A 25,611-nucleotide genomic window follows, 5' to 3' on the forward strand; every position below is an offset into this window, starting at 1 on the left:
TTATTAGCCATGTTATGTATTAGCGATTGGCAGATCAACATCTAAAAAATAACCTAGATTTAGAAAAATAACCTAGATTATTAAATAACCTACAGAATCCTGATCATCATTATCATCATTATTGATTAATTTGAAAATATTTGTGGTCATACTCCTTAGTTTTAAGGTATCCATACTATATCGACTTATCAATTTCCTATTAGAATTATTAAAGTCATATATTCCAGTCTCTTCCCAGTCTCTGCACACGTTCCAGAAGATATATACTATCCAGATCCTCTTGAATTCTGTCATAGTCACCAGAGTCGTGGACAGTGGCGAAAATTTTGAGATCATCTGCAAAAAATAAATAATGGCTAGCTTTAACATCTGCTAATTAAAAGTAAAGGACCCAAGTTGAACCCCTGGGATCAATCTAATCCTGCAATATACTCTGCTGAGAGCGTACATAAAACTCATCAACTTTATGTACTGAGCCTTATGTACAGTCTTTAATACTCTCAGTTTTATATACGGTGCTACTATGTATGTCTATTATGAGAAGACTGGTTGGCAAAAGTTTTTTCACATATAAAACACATAACTGACAATTTGGCGAAATCAAAAAAGAATCCGACCTACTAGACGTTAACGCTAGGTATTTGAAAATTCATCGAATTTGCCTTTACCTCACTTCTCACGAATTATGTACATTGTTTTATAGGCGTATTAGCCTTTCGTCATTTTTCCAATCACTCTCACCCCCTATGGTTAGAACATCAGCCGCGATCATCCCTTTGACGCGTAGGATGATTATAAATACCATCCGTTTGAAAAAAAAATACAAAAACTTGTAAAAATTGCAGTAACTATTTCGTTTTTTTAATGATTCGTGGATAAGTTATTTTTTGTTGTATCTGGGTCAAATAAAATTAAAGTTATTGTTTAGTAAAAACAAATATATTGTCTTTTTAAGGATTCTAAAAATAAATCCAAACTTCTGTTTCTTTTCTATGCCTATGTGTATGTGAGAGTAATATTTAGTTTAAGTTTAAATTGATATCTAATAAAATATTACAAAAAACATCATATAATTAGATATAAAACAATGACATGATTGATATGATATGGTATTCTCTTCAGAATGTCATTTTCTATCAAATAAAGCAAAACATACGGAGGGTACTTTAAAAGTTGTAATCATTTCCAGTAAAACAGGCATTGGCCGAAACTAATTGAATCCGTTTATCAGTCCCGATTCATGTTATACATGCCAACCAAATAACTTACCAAATCTCGTTTTTGTTTGAAAAAATAAAGTTTTAGTTCACCTTTATTACATTTTAGTTCAAAAGAACAATAGCTGTCCTAATATATTTGATAACAGTTATATAACAACGTGTTACATCAAATATGGTACAAAAATCAGTATAATGCCCTGTAATGAATACTTACCGGTAGGAACAACTGTTGAGGTTAGATGTAATACGTTTTACTTAAGTTCTGATAATAAGTCTAAACAGAAATTGGTTTGTCGTGACAATGGAACATGGAGCCAAACAGTTTTGAAGTGTAAAGCAGGTAATATATGTCTAATAAAATAACGTATAGTAACTGGTCAATAACGTATACTAACTGGTTACTAACTTGTAACTAATGTCAAACCGCCTGCACCCATATATAGAAAAAATCCTTCCAAAATCGCAAACGGGCTTTCGTACCAACCGCGGCACCGTCGATTCCATATTTTCCATCCGCCAACTACAGGAAAAAGTAAAAGAGCAGCAGTCTAAACTTTATGTTGCATTCATCGATCTAACAAAAGCTTTCGACTCTGTGAACAGAGGTGCGCTTTGGGTAATTATAAAAAAGTTCGGAGTACCCAACAAATTTCTTAGTGTATGTAAAAGCCTCCATAACAACAACAAGTCAAGAGTGTCACATCATGGATAAGCGACCCATTCCTAACAAATACAGGAGTTAGGCAGGGATGTGTTTTGGCGCCCCTCCTATTCAATATATTCATGGCAGTGCTCTCCATTATAGTGGACAGCAAATTGCAGGAGAGAGGATTGGGCATTAGATACAGATACGACGGCGGTCTGTTCAACATAAAAAGACTCAGGGCAAAAACACGTACAAAATTCATCACAGAACTTCAATACGCTGATGACTGCGCTCTAGTTGCAAACACGTTACAACAATTGCAAGAAATATTGAACACATACACCTGGGCATACGAGGCTTTGGGCATTAAGCTAAACATAGACAAAACTAAAATAATGTGCACTCCCCCGGAAGATCACAACAATACTATATAAATCGGAGAAGAACTATTGGAATATGTGGCGGAATTCAATTACCTCGGCAGTTTGATTTCGGAAAAGGCCAATATCGACTCTGAAATTCAGCACAGGATTAGCAGCGCCTCAAAAGCATTCTGGAAATTAAGACAGGGTTTTCTACAATCATGACTTGAGTACAACAACGAAACTTGCAGTGTACCTAGCAATTATAATCCCCATCATGTTATATGGGAGCGAAACCTGGGTGCCGTACCGCCGACACATGAACTCATTAAACAAGTTGGAACAGAGACACCTTAGACAACTCTTAAGAATCCAGTGGTTCCATCAAGTCTCAAACGTATCGGTCCTTGAAAAAGCTAACTGCGAGAGTATTGAAATCATGGTTACAAAATCCCGTTTAAGATGGGCTGGTCACGTGTGCAGAATGCAAGAAAACCGCATACCAAAATCTTTACTTTACGGTGAGCTTGTAGACGGTAAGAGGAGGCCGGGTGGACAACTGAAAAGGTACAAGGACGTTTTCCACGAAAACTTAAAGGGGATTAACATGTACAATGAGTGGGAAGAAGCAGCTCACTATAGAACTGAATGGAGAAGAATTGTAAACTCAGTTAACAGAGACAACCAAAAAGTACAGAGGCAACAAAGCAATGAGATTTTTGAATGTCCGGAGTGCGGTAGGCAGATAACATCACGTATCAGGCATTTCAGTCACAGAAAAGCTCGTGAAAGAAAACGTCTTGCGTGACAATCTTCTGATGTGTATCGAATACTCGTCAGCGAGTAATGGCTGTATGTATGTATACTAACTAAAAAAAGCAAAAGAAGTGTTATAAAATTGTACCTTAATAGGTAGAGTTTACTTAGAATTGCTAGTAAAAGTAACTGTAATTAGGTAGTTAATTATTTTACCGTAGAAATTTAGTAGAATTAATCAGCATATAACATTAATTTTAGAATGTGGTGTTATACCTGATTTGAATATTTTTCCTTCGATTTTACATGGTTGGCCGATTAAGCCTAATCTTTGGCCATGGTATGCCGGATTGTTTGAAAATGGCAGTAAGAAGTGGAATTATTTTTGTGGTTCAACCATAATTTCTACAAATATTGTTGTTACTGGTAAGTGTCGTAAAATTAAATTATCCACACATCTCCAAACCAAACCCTCCCATTACAGGACATGGATAATTTTTTTCACATTACATAAGATATTATATTTATTATTATTATATTTGCCAAATATTGACGTTACTTAAGGCGCATTCTCACGACTGGTCTACTTGGCAAGTACGCCAATATTTGCGTACTTGGCAAGTATCCCCACCAGTCCCCACTTTGTAAACAACATCGGCAAGTGTGGTTCTCACACGACGTGTCCATTTCGACAAGTACGCCAACACAAACATTGTTTAAATCCTTGGCAAGTAAACAGTATAGTCGCATCGATGGATACCGGTCGTCCCGAAATTGTCGTTGCTAGTGATTCTTTTTTCTATTAAAGTTCTTTTACTGTACACTGCAATACGATTTCTATGTTCATTATGTTTGGCCATCCATATGAATGGCTCATTTACGTATAAATCCATAAATTCCAAAACAACATCATTTGAAGACTACACGGGAAAACCCAGTTTTGTCCATTTTAATTGGAGCCAAGAAAAATGCAATTTAGTGTTTTTAAAGAAATATGTTATTTTTGGTTGAGTAATTAGAAAAATATATATTAGTACCAATTCTGAATTATTAATATTGTGAATTATCGCCATATTCTGAAATACCGAAATAAAAATGTCAAAATGCGTAACAAAACACGGGAAAACCAGGGATGTCCAATTAAAGGTTGTATAAAACCTAAATCTAAACTATTATTTTTTTGTTGTATAAAGAAAAATAATATTTAAGTAGGTTTTTATTACAATACATACATTTATAACATATGATACTCATTGCAAGATGCATGCTTGTCGCCCATGCGTAAGTACATCTCTAGGTTTTGCCATTTACGCGTGAACTACTCTGGTTTTTCCTTTGTACGGCAAAATAACCAAGCTGTAATATCTCTGGGACTAAGCGTATTATTGCTTTCTTTTTTCTCGAATGACATTTGTCTATAAAGTTGTATCGTTATCTTAATTTCTATAAAAATGTGACATATTTTTTTTGCTCTGAGAACGATCAAATTTATCAAATTATCTATATGATAATCTTTTGGTTTATACAGGGTGTCTTAGAAATAAGTGCATGTATTTTAAGGGATGGTAGACCTGATCAAAAGAAACATTTTTTCTCTTTACCGTTTTTCAAATAAGTCCAAAATAACCGAGTTATTTTACTTTGAAAATTTCCAAAAAACATCATTTTTTGCTAAAATTTTGAGAACCACTGGATTTTTTCTGGATTTTCTTTCATGTAAATTTAAGCTACTACCTATGTTGTCATATTATCAAGAAATTATATTTTTTAACTTAAAACTAAAAAAAACTTCAATCGAATTTTCAAAAAAAATTTTTCGTAAAAAATACCTCCTAGGCGTGTTCCTGGGGCCGAAATATACTACCAGTTCAAATACTTGCACTTATTTCTAAGACCCTGTATATGTAACTTCTAGGTATAAATTTATTTCTTATGAAAGTTGAGGTGTTTGGTGTATTTGTTATTTTATGTATGAAGTTACCCAGAAGAAGGCATTTCCGATTATTCCTATTAAGCTAGTTGCATTGTTTTTGCAGATTTTGAAGATATATGATCATACTTTGTAAGGCCATATGATCTTACGAACGTTCTGAACCCTCTGAATTCTGATTTTTCCGATTTCTTATAAAAAAGGTTTAGAAAGAACACAGCTTCACAGAGCATTTTTTTTTAAATTAAAACTTAAAATATGTCTATTACTATATTATAATTTTAGAGAACTAAACGCTTTTTTGATTAATCTTTTTATATTCACCAAAGTGCAACAGTCCAAGAGCCGGGTGCAAAAACATACAAGAGTTTTCTGAAAGCTCATATTTTCAAAATCGATTACATTCTAGTGTTAAAAAACAAATGTACAGAGCAGTTCCAGTTCCGGGACACCTGGCGCTGAAAAGCGTGAAATTATTGATGAATATCGATATATAGAGGAAAGGGTGGTAATATGGAACCCTTGTTTGTTTATATTCGATAACTCAAAAATTTATCATCAATTATTTTTCAAACATATCGCTCATGTATGCCTAATATATTTAGAATTATTATTTGTTTTTGGAATTTAAATAATGCTTAAAGTTTTTTCATAATTAACTAATAATATAAAATAGTACAAACTATCTAACTGTAAAAAGTAGTTGATAATATGGAACCCCCTATAATAAACCAGATATATTTAAAATTTTAGCGATATTTATTCACTATATTCAAAAATGCAAAACTAACAAAAAATAATTCAAATAAACGAAACTTATTGACAAAAATCACAGACCCAGTCGGCTTTTTCACAACCAGAACACAGAACATGTGCCCATAATTGACACATAAGGCACTGGATCCATTTTTCTCCTTTCCGGTCTTCCAAAAATCGTTGTGAGCAGAACATGCACTCAGCATCATCATCTGTCCTGGAAGATATGTTATCAACTGAGCTTTCCATATCACTTGAAGTAACTGTGCCATCGTAAACCGATTCATCTGAATCAGAGGATTCCGAAATCTTTCTTTTTCTTTGAATTCTCCTTGAATTCTCCTTGAAGCGCCGTTTTCTCAGATTGTTTTAAAGTTGATCGCTTACCGCTAGTCTTTACAATATCCGTGCTGAACCCGCGAGACTGAAGACTCGAAATGTTTTTTGTGCTACCTGGTTTCGAAGACAGCGAATTTTCCAAATCTGTTTTATATGGAGAGCTTGTAATTACTGCAACTGAAGTGGCCTTTCGTCCTCTATTCGACATTTTTCTCTTTGACTTTGGTACCGGCCCAATAACCACAGGGGAAACAAAGGAGTTACTCGAGGTTGTCGAGGGTTGCGCTGAGCTGCAACCTGCTTCTGCCAGATCAGTTTCACTGATATTGAAAGGGCATAGATGTGTAGTTGTTGGCGGACTTTATCTAGTATGATAGGATTGAGCTGTAGTACTTTCAGCCATCACGGCTTCATGCTCAGCTGCTATAAAATCATTATCCGTAAAAATTCCTCTATTGCAAGGAAGTAGTCTTCCCTATAGTGGGTTTTTAGAGCTCCCATGAAAGTCTTATCTAAGGGTTGCAGCTTGTGGGTGGAGTGCGGAGGAAGGGATACTATGGTTATGTAGTTTGCTGTAGCTAGTTCTATTATTTCCATGTTTCTTGTATGACTATAATGTCCGTCCAGGATAAGTAGAAGAGGGTCATCTATTGTTGGTTTCGTGTATTTTATGAAATGCCTAAACCAATCAGTGAATAAATTGCTTTGCACCCAACCAGATGGATGACATTTTCCAATACTTCCGAGAGGTGCGCCTCTCATCAGAGTTTCAGTCATATTTTTCCTTGGGAAAATCAGCATAGGGGGAACAAATATGCCGGAAGCACTCATAGCACAAATGGTGGTCACTAGTGATCCCCTCTCAGCAGCCGTCAGCGCACCGATCTGCCGTTTCCCTTTTGACCCAACTACCTTAGGTATTTCGGTCTGAACTATAGACAATCCCGATTCGTCAACGTTAAAAACGCGGTCAGCCGTATATTTTCTCTTTTCGTATTCCATCTCGAGGATATCAAAGAATTTAGCTACAGATTCTCTATTGAAACTGTTTGCCCGAGCATACGATGTTCCAGTTGGTGTTAGGATAGACAATCTTTGTTTATAACGATTTAAAAAATGATCCAGCCAAGCACGACCTGCTTCTTTATTCCCAAACGGATGCTTTATTCCGTTTCGTACAGCCAATTGATAGGCCATTACTTTAACATCTCTGCGGGTAAGCCCAAAATATTTGCTTTCCATCAGCAGCAGGTATTCGACTAGTTGTTGTTCAATTTCAGTAGAAAAAAACGGGTTTTCTACCTAACTTTTTTTCGACAACTTGTTCGGGTGAATATTCGGTGTCGTGAACTAGTCTTTGCAAAGTGCTTTTTGGCACCTTTTTGGCACCTTTTTGGTACCTTTTTGGCACCAATTTTACAGCCTTTTTCAGGCCCATTTTCTTGGAACGCACCATTTCCACAGCTTCGGCCATTGCTTGTTTGTCCCATGTTTTCCTTTTGCCCTTTTCTTTCGGGATAATGAACTTCGGAGCATAGTGTAATCTGCAACAATCCATTCCAATTTATACACTCAGGTCAATTATAAATCTGCATGTAATATGGAACCCTTGTATATAATATGGACCCAGATTCCATATTAACAGCAACCAAGGGGTTCCATATTCCAAAAAAGCACATGCTAATAATCAATTTATTTTTTTTTCTTGAACATCTAAATAAACAAAGGCTTACCTTTCAAAACTCGATATTAGGCAACACTTTCAAGATTTAATGAACAAAACCAACGAATAAATTCACCACAAATCGCTTTATGGCTGTGAAAAGCAGAGGCAAATACCATTTGATTTTGACGCCAAAGCATAACGTCGAATTAATAGACCACAGTTAAATACTAGGCGGTAGAAACCTTCCTGTGGGCTTTTCGGAACGTAATGATCACGTTTTGGTGAACAAATCATAGATGGCGTTTCTAAATCCTTATTTATGGGGGGGTCCTGTATTACCAGCAGGGTTCCATATTACCACCCTTTCCTCTAATATATTGAGTAAAGACCTGCCCATAAGCGCGCTGTCACTATTCTCACAGCTGCTGATTGACGGGGTTCTATTATCGACGAGTCTGACTGTTTTTATTAATAATTATATTGTTTTTATTATTACCTTGCAAAGTTTCAGCTTGAGTGACAAATTTTTTTGACATCGCATTTCAGGTACTTTGTGTCCCCATACTGCATACTGCTCTGTCTGTTGTATTTTTGTGTTACATTGCATTCGAATGTTATCTACAAATTTTCAGCCTTCAAAAAACAGTTTGAAGGTGTCAATTAAAATTACACTTTTGCGCGCTTCTCAGCGCCAGGCCTCCCAGAACTGGAACTGCTAACTGTACCTTTGGTTTTTAACACTAAAATGCAATGGATTTTGAAAATATGAGCCTTCAGAAAACTCTTGCATGTTTTTGCACCCGACTTTCCGACTGCAAGTCCTTATCTATAAGGAAACTAAAATTTTTGCATGTAAAACAAATATTTTAGTATTGTAAATGTATTGTTATCGATTTACAAAAGTATTCTTAACTAAATATCTTTTTGACCTAGTACCAAAGCACATTAATTTAGATTTGTCACCACTAAACACACTCGAATTTTAAAGCAATTTCAAGAGTGGATGACAAACACTTATTCAGTTATTATAAGGCGCCGCGCCATCTTCAGTTCCATTGCTTCTACTAATGGAAGTTGACTACAAGTATCTTCCTTCCACTTGAAATATTTTGTTTCGTATTAAAAAGTCGTATTAAAAAATCGAAAAATGTCAAAGCGGTCATTAATTGATCCATCTTTTTATTGAATATGTTTAATATTTTAGCATTTATATGTTTGCTGTTGAAATTTCTCAATTTCTTCATTACTTCATTATTTAAAGGTCATATATAGAAGAAGGCTGAGTTCCCATACAAACCTATTCCTTCTTTAAGAAAATGTGTTGCTGTAATGTCTTTGAAACAGTTGGGGCTTCATTACAAGTGTAAAACCTGGATTCAGTCATATTCTGAAAAAGTGTTTCATCGATTTCTTTACCCTCACTTAGTTTAGCTAAACATATTCAATATTCAAAAGAGAGCATAGGTGAGGTTTTTAAATGTATGTTTTTTTCATTTAGTTCCACAACACAAATATATTTTTTCATAATGCACCTCCTTGACTGCACCTGCTGGACAGTCACACATCCGAGTGCACTACATATACAATATACAAATGTATTATCAGACGAAGTTACGTGAAATGTGTAAATATCTAATTTCTTGACCTCCAAGTCCAAACCTCCAAGTCCTAAAGTCCAAACCACTGACAAAAAATTCTTTATATTTGTATTTAGTTTTTTTTTATTCCTAATTTATATTTTAATTTTTTAGTTTTTTTCTTGGTTTTGGTATATCAAGTAAAAAGTCTCATGTGGTTTTTAACACTTTTTTCAAACGTCCTTCCTCTCTCTCGAATATAAACGGCATTACAATCACAGTGGTAACTTATCTTTCATATTAAAATATAATGTGTGGTCCCACTTTATTATCCGTTTTAAATGCCATTTTACAATCATATTTGTGAAAAAACGTGCCAATGTTGTAGAAATTTGATGGAAATGTTCAGAATGATGAAGGTAGATGAAGTTTTAATTGGACTCAAAATTATGTTAAACGAGAGTTTATGTTTTAAAAAATATTTGTCATATAATCTGTTAATTAAATAAGGGAAATTGTTGTTAACAGTCAACTGTTTAGTGTTGTTCATCTTTAAAAACCATGTACTGACAAAGGAATCGTAAAATTCTATGGAATAAAAAAATCAAAGTTGACATTCTGTGAGAGTAGTGATGGGCAAAACTGTTATTTTTAGATAACAGTTGAAACTGTTATAGTTATTTATAAAAAACAGCTTAAAATAACAGCTTAAAAATAACAGGTTTCTTTATTTTACTGCTAAATATCTGAAAGAGTATGAAGCGGTCACCGCCAGGCGTATTAACGCAGTTGCAAGTTGCAACAATGACGTGATCGGTGGTAGTATTTCCAGCGTGTCAAAACATTTCTAAATATCGATTGTTATCTAAAATACCTCTCTAAAAACGGTGGTTGTTTACAAATAAGTGCTGTTTACAAATTGCGATATAAAAAAAGCCAAAATTCCGCCACTCGTCTATACCTATACATTCCGATCTACCTACGCCCTGCCCCTCGATCCGGGTAGATCCTGAATTGCGTAGCAGTGACAGGGTGCATCTCACTCGACGGGCGAGAAGCTCTTAGTTATGATTTTACTATTTGTGGTCAAAAAATAGCAATAAAAGAAAATGTGTAGTATATTCTTCATAAGTAAACCAACTACACACTAGAGTTCGAATTAATTTTACACTTAAACTAGCGTGTACCCGCGACTTCGTTCGCGTCGAATTAATAATTTCTAATGGTGATGATAAAGCAAAACAAGAATTTCCATTAACATACAAACTGGATAAAATTTTCTCACGTTTGCCAAAAATAAGCTTTCTAACGTCGAGCAGTTTAAGCAGAATCGTGGTTAATTAATTACTCAACTTTTTGTTTAGTTACCTAAATTTTGATTTTAGAGTTTTTGGTGAGTTTAGCCTATCGTGGCCCCTCTGTGCGCCGCACAGTGCTTCGAACATATGGCTCTAGAGGACAAAAATCCAAAACTTCTCTTTTATTGTAAGCAATTTATTCAAACTAGGTTTATTTGACACAAATGATGAGTACTCTCATTGTACTAAATGATGATGTTCTTAGTCCCATGTTTATGAAAAAAAAATCTTATAAATAATAATAATGTTGGAGCTGTGTTCCATCTAGCAAATAATAAGTTATAGTATGAAAACGGTGTAAGTATTAAATAAATTCCTGTGATAAAGAAGAATTGAAATAACATTAGAACATGATTCCTACAATATAAGCCTAATATAAGATAAAAATGTTTTTTTTTTAATGAAAAAGAAACATTAATGTTATATTTAATTAAAAAAAACTTAAGATACTATAAATTTACTTTAGGACAACAAAATGCATAGATCGTAACTACTCTGATTCAGGAGAATCACTGCTGACAGAATCTTCTAAATTTATAGTATCTAAATCACAGGTAGATGAAGTATCCTCACATATAAGATATTTCTGTACATCATTTTCTAATATGTTACTTTTTCGCGTTGTTACTGTTCATTTTGTCGGTATGAGGGGTTCGGATGTTAATAGTTACCTCTTTAATAGACCATATGCATATATTATTTTTTCCTTTTCTTGGGTATGAGATTTTATAATAAACTGAAAGATGGACACTTTTTTTATTCGACGTTTCGCTCCAACATAGTGGACTTTTTCAGGCACAAGTGGTGTCTCATTTGACTGGAAGGTTCATCAATATCTAATAAGAACATATTTTTTGAAATACAAATAATTTTGAGTTCTTGTCCTTATGATCAAGCCAAGTATTAGCCAGATCGGCATTGCTTATCAATTTTACTCCATCTGAAAAGTATTATAAAATAAAGTTCGTCGCAAGCAGACGCAGGTAAACGATACAAAAATTAAAAGTGTATGAATATGGCAACAAAAATATTCAATAAATACGATATGTTTTGATATGTTTTTTTTTAAATGTCTTTTTGAAGTTTGAAAACGTAAAATTTTTATACCCATTTAAGAATCATCTTAAAAAATAAATAAAAACTAAACAATCACGAGCTTTTTTAGAAATAAATTTAAAGTACATACCTTGTTTAACAATATCCATAGTGGCTTTCAATTAAGTACGTACCCGTTTAACTCCATAATATACAGAACTAATGATCGCTAAATTTATTTTTAGTGAAAATATTTGCTAACAAAAACGCTGTTTATGAAAAATAATATACAGGATGGTTGAACATTGCTATAGGTATAAAATTATATATTCAGATATTAGTAAATTTTAACTTATTTTTTTATTTTTGTCCATGGGACGAAGCACTGTGCGCCGCCCTGTTATGCTCGTAACAGGTTGAAAAACAACATATCTAAAATGACTGCTTCTCCAACCCGTTGCGAGCCTCCATCGACAATCGACCGATGCAGCAGCGTTTCTTTCCCACTCCTGTTATCTCGACAGCCAGGCATTAAGCTTGTCGCCCACTTGGCCGTCACGTCCCGTCCCGTTCCGGCCCGTCAAAATACGGATAGGATTAAAACCATGCAAGTGAATAGACTATCGCATATTAGCCCGTCACGGCACGGAACGGCGAGTCCGTCGACGGAACAGATTCCAGCTCTCCGACTATCCCCGTCAAACGACGGTCCGTGCAGGGACGGGCTGGTCAAGTGTGCGCGGAGTCGGTCGGCGCTGGCCTGCATTAACTCGTGGTAGCCTGTTGATCGCATATTTGTTTTGCAGTTATTTCGGCAGTTGTTGAGTCCGAGAAAGCAGTCCTACGACAAGCCTTTCTTCTTTCGATATTGCTCTTCGAAATGAGGAATTTTGAAATGATAAATTAGGCTCTAAAATATCAAGCAGTTCTAGGCATTTATTGGGCAACAGTCTAAAATATTGAAACCATTTCTTTTCGTCTTCTTTTAAATGGTTAAATAATTGATGGAACTCTCCGAGTTCAGCCCTCTTTTGATTAATGGGATGGACCCACGTGTTTCTCTCTTTTTCTTTTCTTCTTCTTCTGCCAAAAATGTCGGCCGCTACATTTCTTCATCAGAACTGCTGCTTTCACACATAGTGACTCTGTCACTGCTATATGTAAACTAAAATAAAAAGATCTTCGCAGCACACGACCACGACGTGACGGTTTGCCGGTTTCCACCGGAAAAGTGGGCGACCAAGCTCTCTGTCGCCTGCAAGCGACGGGCAGCTACGGTCCGTGCTGTGCCGGACAAGTGGGCGACAAGCTTTATGCCCGCAACCCGCAACTGTTTCAAAAAACCTGCTTCTTTATATATTATCCTATTATTTTTAAGCTGTTGCAAACCCAATACGACCATCGACGGTTTCGACCGAAGCAGCTACGTTCGCCGTAGCGCTTTCCCCACTCCGTTGTCCGTTGTCTCGCCGCCTGCATCGATGGTTGACGAAATAACATGTTTTCCATCCATACTAGTTGTTTTTTGGAATTGCTTCGAGCAGCATAGAATTTCGTGGTGGTGCAGAGCGGCGACTTCGTTTTTCGTTTCACGAGCGGCCGATCTCTACGTGTCGTTCGTTATTTTATATCTGTTATTTTTTAGAAGTAGTAATGGTTGCGTTATGTTATTTATAAATAATTGTTATAAAATAACAGATAGTTAAATAACAACCCATCACTATGTGAGAGTAAGGATGATTTCTATGAAAAGATATCACGCTGTCTGTTGTTGGTTTTCTGTAAATTTCAAATTCTTAACTGTCTGTAAGGTTGTTTTTAATAATTATTTTAAAAGATCAAGGAAAGGCAATCTATTATTGTGTTCTAATTCAACAGTAAATTTAATATTGGAATGTAAGATATTTATGTAATCTAAAAATTCGTAAATTGTATTAGGCGATTCACACCCAATAATTAAAAAGTAATCATCCACGTATATTCTGTAAAATGTTAAATACTTAGAGAAAGTGTCATGTGTCAGAAACTCCGATTCAAATGCTTTCATAAAAATCTCTGCCAAAAACGGGGACAAATTTGAGCCCATTGAAAGTCCCGTCTTTTGCTCATAAAATTTCTGGTCTAACTGGGAGAACTTCAGTTTCAATACCAATGTAACAGCTCACAAAGATAATTTATTTGTTCATAAGGAAGGTGTTTTTTCAAGAGCAATTTCCTGACCAACCGTACACAATGATCAGTACGCTAGCAAAAATGATTGGATAAATCAGATGAAACCGATCTCGAATTTGATGAAATATGAAACGATTTCCAGGTGGCCAATTCTCGTGAGTTCTTTATTGAGAAAGAATTCTGGAAACCCTAAGTAAATTATTTAACCAATTTGTTGCAGGTGTATTTCGATATGAGACTACCGATCTAATAGGAATGCTATCTTTATGTATTTTTGGTAGTGCATCTATATGGTATTTGGTATCTCTATCTGTATAGAGATGACCATGGACTTGATGATTCTTCGATTACTCCATCTTCTAACATCTTATCTACCATTGTCTCCATTTCTTGTTGTTTGGAAAGCGGCACTCTTTTAGGTCGTTGTCGAATCGGCTGGGCATGACCTGTATTAATCTGGTGCTTCACAAAATCCGTTCTTCCACTGTTGTTCTTCTCGAAAATACTGCCATGCCTAGGAACTGCATAGCCTGCTGTTTCTCCCCTCCAGATGTTAAGTGATCACATGGCTTTATTAATGTTATTTAATGAATTTAACAAATCTTATTTCCTACTCTTTCGTATATTCTATTTCTAAATAAATACCTACCTTTCAAATAAGAGGCACAATAATTTTCATCACCCAACAACGCGTTATACTCTCCTAGACCATCCAGACACTTTCCATCATCAATTCTCTCAATTTTAGCAGCTCAAATTTTACCAAACCCATCATTCGCCACTTAGTAATCCTCGTCCTTCAATGGCACTACTCTCCCCTGCCAAACACACAAAACTATGCTTTTTAAAAAAACTTTCTGGAGAATATCGAGGGTACAGTGTTATATTATTTTTTTTTGGTAAAATGGGGGGTGCCAGAGTATTGCAGGTCTTGTTTGTCGAAGTATATTCTCAAAGATCTAGGAGGTCTAGTCAGAAATTCGTAGATAGGTAATACAGTGAGCTCTAGTGATGAGGTGTTTAGTGGAGACTAAAAGTAGCGTCATAGGTGTAGTGTTTTGTGTTGTATTGTTTGGTGAATTAAGAAACGTTCGCCATGATGTATAGCCTCATTTTTTTATATATTTAGCTCGGGATCACTAATCTCATTCACAGATATATTGCCGTACACTTTCCCGCCATCGATTATTGAATTGGAGAGGAAGATGTATACCATTTCCAAAAATACTTGGATTATAGATTCATTTGGAGTGGTGGTCCATCAACATCCGCGTTATTTAACCAGCCTCGTAGAGTAGACTCTAGTACTCCGATCTGCCGGCTACAGAAGCCTTGGTTTTGCTGGATTTGTCCAGTTGGATGCTGTTTATTTTTTTATCAAGGGATCCTTAAGCCGGTTTAGTAGTAGATGTCATTTTGAGAAGTAACAACAATAACTTGAACTAGCGACTGAACGCTACCAGTATACGTACACTACGAACACACTAAATAACAGATTTTTTATACTATATAGTACACTACGAACACACTAAATAACATATTTTTCATACTAGCTGTTTTTTGGAATTGCTTCGAGCCGCATAGAATTTCGTGGCATAGAATCTCTACATGTTATTTAGGGTTATATGTTATTTCTAACTGTTATAAAATAACAGATAGTTAAATAACAACCCATCTCTATTCCAATGCATTGGCCACAATTTCACTGAAAAGCTGCGATGCAAGGCGATTTTCTTTGGTTCAATAAAAACATTTACGTGGAACTCTCTTATTTTATTTGCCTACTGGAACGATTCCTTATCTTGTAGTATATCCATTCTATATCCATTCAATAATTTGATTTTTCCCATTGACTCTTTTCCGCCCTGTGTTTCTAATAAGCATAATAATATGACATACAAGGCTGTTGAATGTTAGCCATAGTGATGTTTGTTAGGGCTGCATAAATGTTAAACTTGTTAGTTTAACGTTTGACTTATGAAAACTAATGCATTACTGGCTATTGTAGTCTCTATTGAACCAGTAACTATATCTACATAGCCATAGGATTTTTGTTCACTAGGAACCCATTCTTCGTACTTCCCATTAGTAAATTGTGGTAACACATTGGTGCTTTAATACCAATTACTAATTATCTTTGTGTGAGACAAACATATTATATTAAAGGACCTCCTTACTTACGGGCTACTGGTGTAAACCCAACAAGCAGAATTTTATTGCTGCTGACTTCGGCAAAGCAAGGCGTAACATTGCTTTTTTTATTGTAGGGAGATATATACAGGGTTGAACAACCCATCATTCGCCACTTAGTAATCCTCGTCCTTCAATGGCACTACTCTCCCCTGCCAAACACGCAAAACTATGCTTTTTAAAAAAACTTTCTGGAGTATATCGAGGGTACAGTGTTATGTTATTTTTTTTTGTAAAATGGGGGGTGCCAGAGTATTGCAGGTCTTGTTTGTCGAAGTATATTCTCAAAGATCTAGAAGGTCTAGTAAGAAATTCGTAGATAGGTAATACAGTGAGCTCTAGTGATGAGGTGTTTAGGGGAGACTAAAGTAGCGTCACAGGTGTAGTGTTTTGTGTTCTTTTGTTTGGTGAATTAAGAAACGTTCGCCATGATGTATAGCCTCATTTTTTTTATATATTTAGCTCGGGATCACCAATTTCTTTATCAGATATATTGCCGTACACTTTCCCGCCATCGATTATTGAATTGGAGAGGAAGATGTATGCCATTTCCAGAAATACCTGGATTATAGATTCATTAGGAGTGGTGGTCCATCAACATCCGCGTTATTTAACCAGCCTCGTAGACCCCGGCACTCCGATCTGCCTGCCTGCAGAAGCCTTGGTTTTTCTAGATTTAACCATTTGGATGCCGTTTATTTTTTTATCAAGGGATCCTTAAGCCGGTTTAGTAGTAGATGTTATTTTGAGAAGTAATAACAATAACTAGCGACTGAAACTCTGACTGAACACTACGAGTATACGTACACTACGAACACACTAAATAACAGATTTTTCATACTATGTAGTACACTACGAACACACTAAATAACATATTTTTAATACTAGCTGTTTTTTGGAATTGCTTCGAGTCGCATAGAATTTCGTGGCATAGAATCTCTACATGTCGTTATTTTATATCTGTTACTTTTTAAAAGTAGCAACGGTTGCGTTATGTGATTTCTAAATTAGCAACGGTTGCGTTATGTTATTTCTAAATAACTCGTTATAAAATAACAGATTAATTAACAACCCATCTCTAACTCCAATGCATTGGCCACAATTTTACTGAAAAGCTGCGATGCAAGGCGATCTTCTTTGGTTCAATACCAATAAATAATAATCAATATAAAAAAAATTACGTGGAACTCCCATATTTTATTTGCCTACTGGAACGATTCCTTATCTTGTAGTATATCCATTCTATATCGAATATTATTGAATGTTATTTGTGATTGTATCATTAGATTGATATGCTCGTATATACTCGATATCGATTTTATTATTAGATTGATATACTGGTTTTATCTACTTCAATTTTCAGTTGGTTAAAAGCTAACCTAAAACATAAATGTTTGCTTAAAAACAAACTAAACAAAATATTCATGCCTAAGCATTATTAAAACACACATAATAAAATTATACTTACATTTATATTTATCAAAATTTCACTCGAAAAGGATACAATGTGATACAAAAACATACCAGTTTAACCAATGACTAAAGAATACAAGGACATATAACACCCGAGACCAAATTGTTACCATGGCACCAAATAGTGCCGTAGCCCGTAGCCATATATTTTTCTTAACTTAGCTGCTTGAAGGGATATTTATATTTTTGATAAATGTTTTGACTATGCCTATGGTGTAGGCGGTGGTATCATACTAATTAATTAGGATGAAAACGTATTAAAATGTTAACAAAAGGTACACAAGTAGTATTGACGATTAGCACATATGAAGTAGAGTATAGTATCAGAAAAATAATTACCAAATTCAATAAGAAAACGCTAAAAACGTGGAGTAGACTGTTTATTATATTGAACCAAACTCCTGGCTCTTTCTTATCATTGCGGCTTTTACGGCACACAACAAATTATTAAAAATCGCTAAAATTGTCGCTGTTGACGTGGTGGTGATTCATCCGCAGGCTCCAATATGATGGCGATGGCGTCTAACGTAACAAATTCTGCTGCAGCCTGTATATGGGCGTTACATGTCCTTGTATTCTTTAGTCATTGAGTTTAACGTTAGCCTAACCTAACTTATACCGTATGATCGAAAAAAAGACGTCAGCGATGGCTATGAAATGAACATCGTTGTCATTTTATATGTAAAATTATATGAGGAATATCGTCGATGTTCATTTCCAAGCCAACTAGACGCCGTTTTTTTCGATATGGTATATTTGTTATATATTAACTTGCGCGGATCTTTTTAATCGCCTTTCAAAAACAATGTGTCTGTAGGAAGATTTCATCAGTCACGATACAACGTTTAGAAATCAACATTATAAAGCAAGTTGTTTGGGGATTGACTGTAATGTTGCAAACGTAATGTGAGGTTTTTTGCTTGGTGAGAAGTTAGTACTAAGATTTTAAGAGTCTATTACGCTGTACTGTTCGGGTCGCTCTCAGGGGTCGGGTAAAGCGGGTGTGTGGCCAAAGGAAATATATATTATATTTCAGAAATCTGCCTAAGGCTTAGCCCAATCCTGTCGTATTAAGCCATACCTAAAATTACAAACACACATGCTTGGATTAAGGCTTGATTAAGGTTTGCAGAGCTTCAGGATTTGCCATAAAATAGCGAACAATTTGTTACAAAACCATTTAAATTATATATCACTGTAACCACAAAACTTCAGTCTATTTCCGTATTGTAACGGGATTTTAAATTTTGTGTATTTATTTTCGAGAATCCCACACCCGGCAGCATTTTCGGTTTCCTATACGGCTAACGCAACCGATTGCGTTAATCGCATAGGAAACGGACTCGAGACCTGCAACTCCATTTACTAAATGGTTACCGCAACCAATGCAAATGATATTATTATAATGAGTCATAATATTATTATTATGACAGGTGGTTCGGTTGCGAATTTATGAAATAAACGCAATTTAATTTGCCTTGATCCAAGTCTAATAGGAACTTAAAAAAAGGAATATCATTAACTTGCAAAAGTTTTAAATAAGTACTCATTGATTCCTCATAAAAAAATATGAAAAAAAGTTCCTAGGTGACTGGTGGCGTAGAGGTACAGGCTCTCGTCTGCCAATCTCAAGGTAGTGGGTTCGATTCCCACACCCGGCATTGCATCAGCCGACTATTTTTATTAAAATAAAAATAGTTTGGGTACCTAGGTCGACTCAGCCTTAAATGAGTACTTGGGATTCACAATCCTGAGGTAATAATTGGCGGTTGTATACCGAACGGCTCTAGTATGGCAAGCTGTACCTTGCTACTCTCAAGGCGTTAAACGCTATACACGGGAGCTATTATTATATATTATATTTTCGAGAAAATTTAGACCAAACATAAGGATTAATTTTTGACCATCAAATCTTTAAAAATAAAAAAATTGTCTAAATATGTGCTACAATACGGCTATAGTATAATCGTTTATCTTTAATTTTCTTCTTCATTTTTGTATACCTAGCCAGTTTTACATAAAACGTTAAATGCCGAACGCTTATTTTGCTACTTTTTCGGACTAGTGAAACGGATTCTTAAGTTTCTCGAAATATATTATAGCAGGGCTGTTAGGAGGTATATGTCCTCTTGATATTAAAACTTTTTAAAATTAGGTTTTTTGTAATTATCTTAAATACCATTTTTTTTAATTTGAAATTGCTGTAATAAAATTGCGTTTATCTCATCAAGGAGGCCGAATTCGACAAAATATCAAGAGATAACTTTTAATTGGCATTAAACGGCCTACTCAGTTTTGATATCAAAAGAAAAAGTCAGTGGCGCACATGTTTATTTTGAAAAATATTCCAGTGATGACTCATATGTACCTGATGAATTTATTAATAAAATGTTTTTTGAAACATCCTGTATATTCCAGCCGTCCAGTGCTCTCCTGTAAAATTAGTAAAATGACGCCTATCGTGTTTTCCCCTGGACCCTCTCTCTTCATATCATAAAGCTGAGCAATAATCTAACAAATCGATATCAATATTTATAATCTAGCTTGATATAGCGGTAAAGTCTTGAATATTATATCTTTAACACCGCCCACTATTTTTTGATACCTTAATATTTTAAAAATAACAATTTTAGCTGCACATTGTGTTTGGGAAATCCCAAAAAATCATATTCAAGTAATAGCTGGAAAATACAAGAGTGATTATTATATTAACGAGGAGGGGACCCAAATCAAAGTCATTCTTCATATATTCATACATCCGTTATATCAAGATGTAATAGGGAATTATGCTACAGATTTAGCCGTTCTAGTTTTGGTAGATCATTTTCAATTATCAAATACCGTAATACCGATTTGCCTTAACTGGTCTCTCAGGAACATTGTGAGCAACTTGACACAGGATTTGGAAGGTATGGTATGTATTACTTTTGGTAAATCTAGCTAATAATTCGAAGTGTATATAAAATATATTTCTAGGTTATAGGTATGGGGTTAACAGAGAATGGAAAGCCCTCTGAACAATTAAGAGCTGTCAAAATGCCTATAGTGAACAACGATGAATGTTTAATTAATCAAAGAGTTGAATTCAAAAAGTTTATTTCCATTACAACATTTTGTGCAGGAAGTAAAAATGGTAATTGTTGTATAGGATTTAGTCTAATTTTTTTAACCTTTATGCACCTTCATATTAAAAGGCGTATTTGAAGGATTGAGTTCATTTTTTACCTTCTATAAACTGTTACACAGGGCGAGTCTTAAATAAGTGCAAATATTTTTAGGCTAATAAATTTCGACTTCAGAAACACGATTATGAGTTTTTGTCTCGCGAAAAAAAATTAGACATGGGATTTTAAAAAAAAAATTGATTTTTTTTTAGTTTTTAGTAGTGATGGCATCACTCGAGTGAAAAATACTTGGTCACCTGAGTATTCATATCCACGGTTATGTCTCGAGGATTTTTGTCGATCCTCGAGGATTACTCGGCACGCAACTAACATAGAGTGTGGCGTACTGTCCTCGCTGTTCGCGAGGATACAGGCGATTTACGATTTATGCTGAAACCTTTTATATACAAGATAGAGGCCAACCGTTTAATCACTTGCTTGCATAACAATAATGATCGGTTTTCTGAGTAGTAACCTGCAATTTTAAACAGAAATATATTACTTATTTTTGTTTGGTTTAGTTTAGATTTTGAGGTGTATTAATGATAATATTTCTTTAAATTATAAAGATTTTTTCTCCATACTCTTTATTTAAAGATTTTTCAGTATTTATATAGTATAATATAATGTATTTTTCTGTGTAACAATTCAGAATTGAAAATTCATAATATGTCAGTTTTCGACTTTTAAAATTCCATTTGACAAAACCACAGTTGTTTATTTGTTGTTAAGACTTTGTAGTTTTTCCTTTATTTACATTTTTAAGTTTCATTTTATGCGTTTTCTTGTAAAAAACCTTTGCTTGTAGTTGTACGTTGGCAGACTATATTCTGATGAAAGTAAAATTGAAATTTAGTGTGATGGAACGTACAAAGTGAATGATTTGCGGAATTTACCAAAAAGAATAAAAACAATATTATTGCTGTAATTTTATTTCATTTAAAATAGTTTTTAAAGCGACAGCTGACTCGTTATAAGCCTTAAGTCCCTTTCTCAGAACTACGTTTTGTCGCTGGCGATACTGTTTGACATTTCAAACATGAGAGCTGTATTAAATTTAAAATTGACAGCTGTTTGAATTTTGTACAAATCTTATTGGTTCTTTTGACGTATCGCTGGCGACAGTACGACGTTTTGAGCACGGGGCTTTAGGTAAATTAGCATTAGCTACTATTTTTTCTATTAGGACGGCTATATATCGGATTCAAGGCTTTAGTATAGGTACTCTAAAAATCCAGTATTTTCCACAATAGTAAGAGGTTGAAAATCCGAAACAATCATCATTAGCAAATTTGTTTTCGATTATTAGTTAAGCTTTGCCCAAACAACAGACTTTTTAAAACTGGACATTATGTCACACAAAAACTTAAAATATGCACAATAACACAATACTACCGTAAAATGGCTTATTTCTGGGGTTTACTCAACCAGGTCTCACAATGCAAATTCACCTCAAATATCCATTTAGTTGGTCATTGGCAAGCACTCTCTCACTGTACATGAAAATAACAAAACAACCATTTACTGATCTGGATAAAATTGATAGTTAAATAGTAAAACTCATCCGGGAGTACTCCGCCCCCTAGCCACTGACATCACTGACATTCTATTCAATATATCCCATTTTATATCCTCCATCTAATTCAAATATTATTCGGATTTATTGGTTAATAATCTTCAACAAGTAGCTAATGTCACCTGAAATAGTATAGGGGCTTCCCGCGGACGCAAATCTGCCGCAACAGATTCGCATCCCAATCGAATAGGCTAATTGGGGTACCTCACTACCCCAACGCCGCATCGTGTCAATCGAGAAGTCAAGGGAGACCTCAAACTCTCAAGACCAACCTCGAAGGCAAGACGTCAAAAGAGGTTTTCATCTCAATTCGAGTCGACTTGCAACCAGGGAGGAATGGTCAAAAGACCCGTTGCCTTACAGTCAACGACATGCAGCCAGGGAGGTGACAAAACACAACACTACAGCCGGCCGGCCCGTCTACTACTGACCCGCCGCCGGCAAGCTAAGCCTCCTCTTACATCACAATTTTACCTGATCACAAATATTTACATCGCTTGCCAATGAATCATACTATTTTCTCTAATCGACTTTCAAATAGAGTGTTTTAGCATTACAGGATAAATAAATAGAGAGTTTCCAAAGGAATGCATATTCTCTATGAGAATAGTGAATAAATAAAAGCATTATTATAACGAACTTATTTGCCAAATTTTACATACCACAATTTCTTAGGTACTATAGTTTATTTTCGGTGACAATACGCTACTAAGAAGTAAAACACAATTTATTTTTTACCTCAATGACCGACCGACGACAATTAAACAATAAATAACGAGTCCTTTTAAAAAAGCCGTCCGTATTTCCTAGAATTACTTGTTTTCATTTGGCCTGGAATGCCTTTGGATTAATCTCAAAGTCGGAGTCAATCGGAGTTAATGAAACAAAACCAGCACAATTTAAAGCTAAACCTAGGAAAATGTTATTTCCCACATGAAATTATGCACGAAAATATTAAAGATTATTAAAAAAGCGTTTAAAATAATTATTTATTTTTATTACAATAGTATTCACGTCATTCAAGTACAGGGTGGGTCAAATTCGACGCTTTTAAATGGAAACACCCTTTTCTATAGGATATAGACGAAAACTAATATTGGTGTCTGGAGCTCAATTTTCATCAAAAACATGATGGTGAAACCAGCACATCAATATCTGTTACCCTTTCGGAGTTCTGTGTGTTTTTCAAAAATGTGCATATTTAACAAATCGCTGAAACTTTTTTGCTATGGAAAATTTTGTATTTCTATGAAAATATTTCCAACGCACCTTTTTACGTATAATTTAATGGTTTGGTTTGGTTTTTTTTTTTTAAATTAATAATTTAAGAGTTATCAACAGAAAAATTGATTTCTTATTTGGGACACCCTGTCTATTTTTAATTAACTGAAAAGAACTTAAAATTACCTTTCCAAAAATATAGCACACTTGATATTTTGTTTTAATCCCCTTCGAGATATAGAGTATATAAAAATTCGCCCGCTTTATACGCAAGCGATCGAGCGTCGATCGAGAACTTCCAGCGTCTATTAGTAACTTTACTTTAGGGTTTTTAATTTCTACGTAAGGTAATGCGTTATTTCTCGCAATATTAGTATTAATTTCTATCATTTCGTTGTCTTTTGGAGGCTCGGCTCCGTAAAATTTTCTTTTGATTGAGAAGAATCGTTATTTATTTGATTTTCTTCGAAATTTTCGGTTTCGAAATATTCGTTATTTTGATCGTATTGATTTTCTTCAGAATAATATTGATTATAGTCTTGAGAACAGTATTGATTATTGTAAGCAAAATCGTTATAATTATTATAATCGTTTTCGTCAGAATAAACCTCTTGGAACATAAAATTTTAGTTTAGATTTTGTTGGTAATTTGGCCTAAAATTTTGTGTATGAGAATTTCTTTCACTATACATCGTAGAAGGAACGTGTGATGTTGTCGACTTCGGTTCAGGTTTAGTTTGTTCGTGTGGAGGCATGGGTCTAGGTTTAAAGACATTACGAGGGGGTCCGAAAACTTTTCTGTTAGTGGGAAATCTTTGGGGTACTTGTCGAGATGGGGGTAAATCAATAGGTTGACTTGGAAAAACTGGTTTCGATTGAAAATTAGGGTTTTGTTGATAATTTGGGTTATACTGTTTGTTATAATTTTGTTGATAATTTTGGTTTCTGTTATAGTTATTAAAATTTGGTTGATTTTGAAAATTATTTTGAGGATTATTTTGAAAATTTCTAAAATATGGATTCGGTCTTTGCATTGGTTGATTATTTGGTTTTTGCTTTATATTTGTATTTTGCATACTACCGTATAATCTTTCGAAATTTTCAAACTCATCAACAAAAGCTATCGCATCTTCTAGAGAGTCTGGTTTTTTAATATACATATTATTTCGTAATTGACCACTACACCCTGCTATAAAAGTATTTAAAGCGGTTTTATCGTACACAGAAAAAACACTACAGTATCAACAAAGAGAATAACTTTACGCCAACGATACACTACTTTCCCCATTCCTCGACTATATCAGTGTTTGAATCTACAAGTATCATGATATTGCTTTCGGAATATATACTATCACTGTCTCAACTATAAGAATTCATTGGTTTCCAATACATCATTTAACGATAACATTAATTGGATTTCAATAGGAGTGTATTTTTGTGGCAAATATTATATGATATTAAATGAACTTCCTTGTTCTTGAAATTAAGGTTTTGGTTTTATTGTTGTTGAAGGGATTTTAGTAAAATCATTTTACTTTCATGTTAAATTTATAATTAATATATTACTATATTTATTTTCATTTTGGTTCGTTTTTATTATTAAACAAAGTACAGAAAGCAAAAATTATTAAAATTATACATTATACATTTTGCCAGTGTTGCCAGATGTAATATAATTATCGAATTGTAACATAATTTTGGAACAAAATTTTCCCAAAAAAAATTTGTACCATAATCGATAATTGTAACATAATTTGGTAACCTGCCATAATTAATGTTTTATCAATCATGAACTATATTTTTATGATAAATAAATTAACTTTAAGTTAGTTAATGCAAAATGACTCAAATGGTTTTAAAGTTTAAAAGAATGGCAGGGTCTAGAGCACTAAATATTCGCGACGAATCAAGTAATTCCGATTTAAAAATGCGGGTAGAAGAGAAACCAGACCCCGATATTATAAAACTAACTGAGGAAATACGTTTGAAACCTATTAAAAATAAGTTAAACCAACAAAAATAGGATCCAAATTTATTGCTATCATTATATTTTTTAGATAATTCCCGCAGAACGAAATATATGGCTTGTAACATAATTTTGTGATAAATTCGATAATTTTATCTACATTGTTCCATAATTTCATATCCGACACCTGGCAACGCTGCATTT

The 25,611-nt window shown here is 34.5% G+C and overlaps 1 protein-coding gene across 2 annotated transcripts in view; it reads left to right on the forward strand.

Annotated features, from left to right (window-relative positions):
* LOC115875978 (chymotrypsin-C-like) overlaps nucleotides 1-25,611 on the forward strand; it is a 59,861-nt gene that overhangs the window by 29,012 nt on the left and 5,238 nt on the right. The window contains exons 4-7 of one of the 2 annotated variants that reach the window (XM_030891610.1): nucleotides 1,306-1,560; nucleotides 3,246-3,410; nucleotides 20,114-20,394; nucleotides 20,457-20,613. In XM_030891610.1, coding sequence (XP_030747470.1) covers nucleotides 1,306-1,560; nucleotides 3,246-3,410; nucleotides 20,114-20,394; nucleotides 20,457-20,613 — 858 coding nt within the window. The remainder of the gene's footprint in view (nucleotides 1-1,305; nucleotides 1,561-3,245; nucleotides 3,411-20,113; nucleotides 20,395-20,456; nucleotides 20,614-25,611) is intronic. The other variant, XM_030891619.1, reaches the window with a different exon arrangement.

This window comes from Sitophilus oryzae, unplaced genomic scaffold (genome assembly GCF_002938485.1).
Source record: "Sitophilus oryzae breed Bouriz unplaced genomic scaffold, Soryzae_2.0 scaffold_1058_pilon_pilon, whole genome shotgun sequence".
Classification (NCBI taxonomy): domain Eukaryota; kingdom Metazoa; phylum Arthropoda; class Insecta; order Coleoptera; family Curculionidae; genus Sitophilus; species Sitophilus oryzae.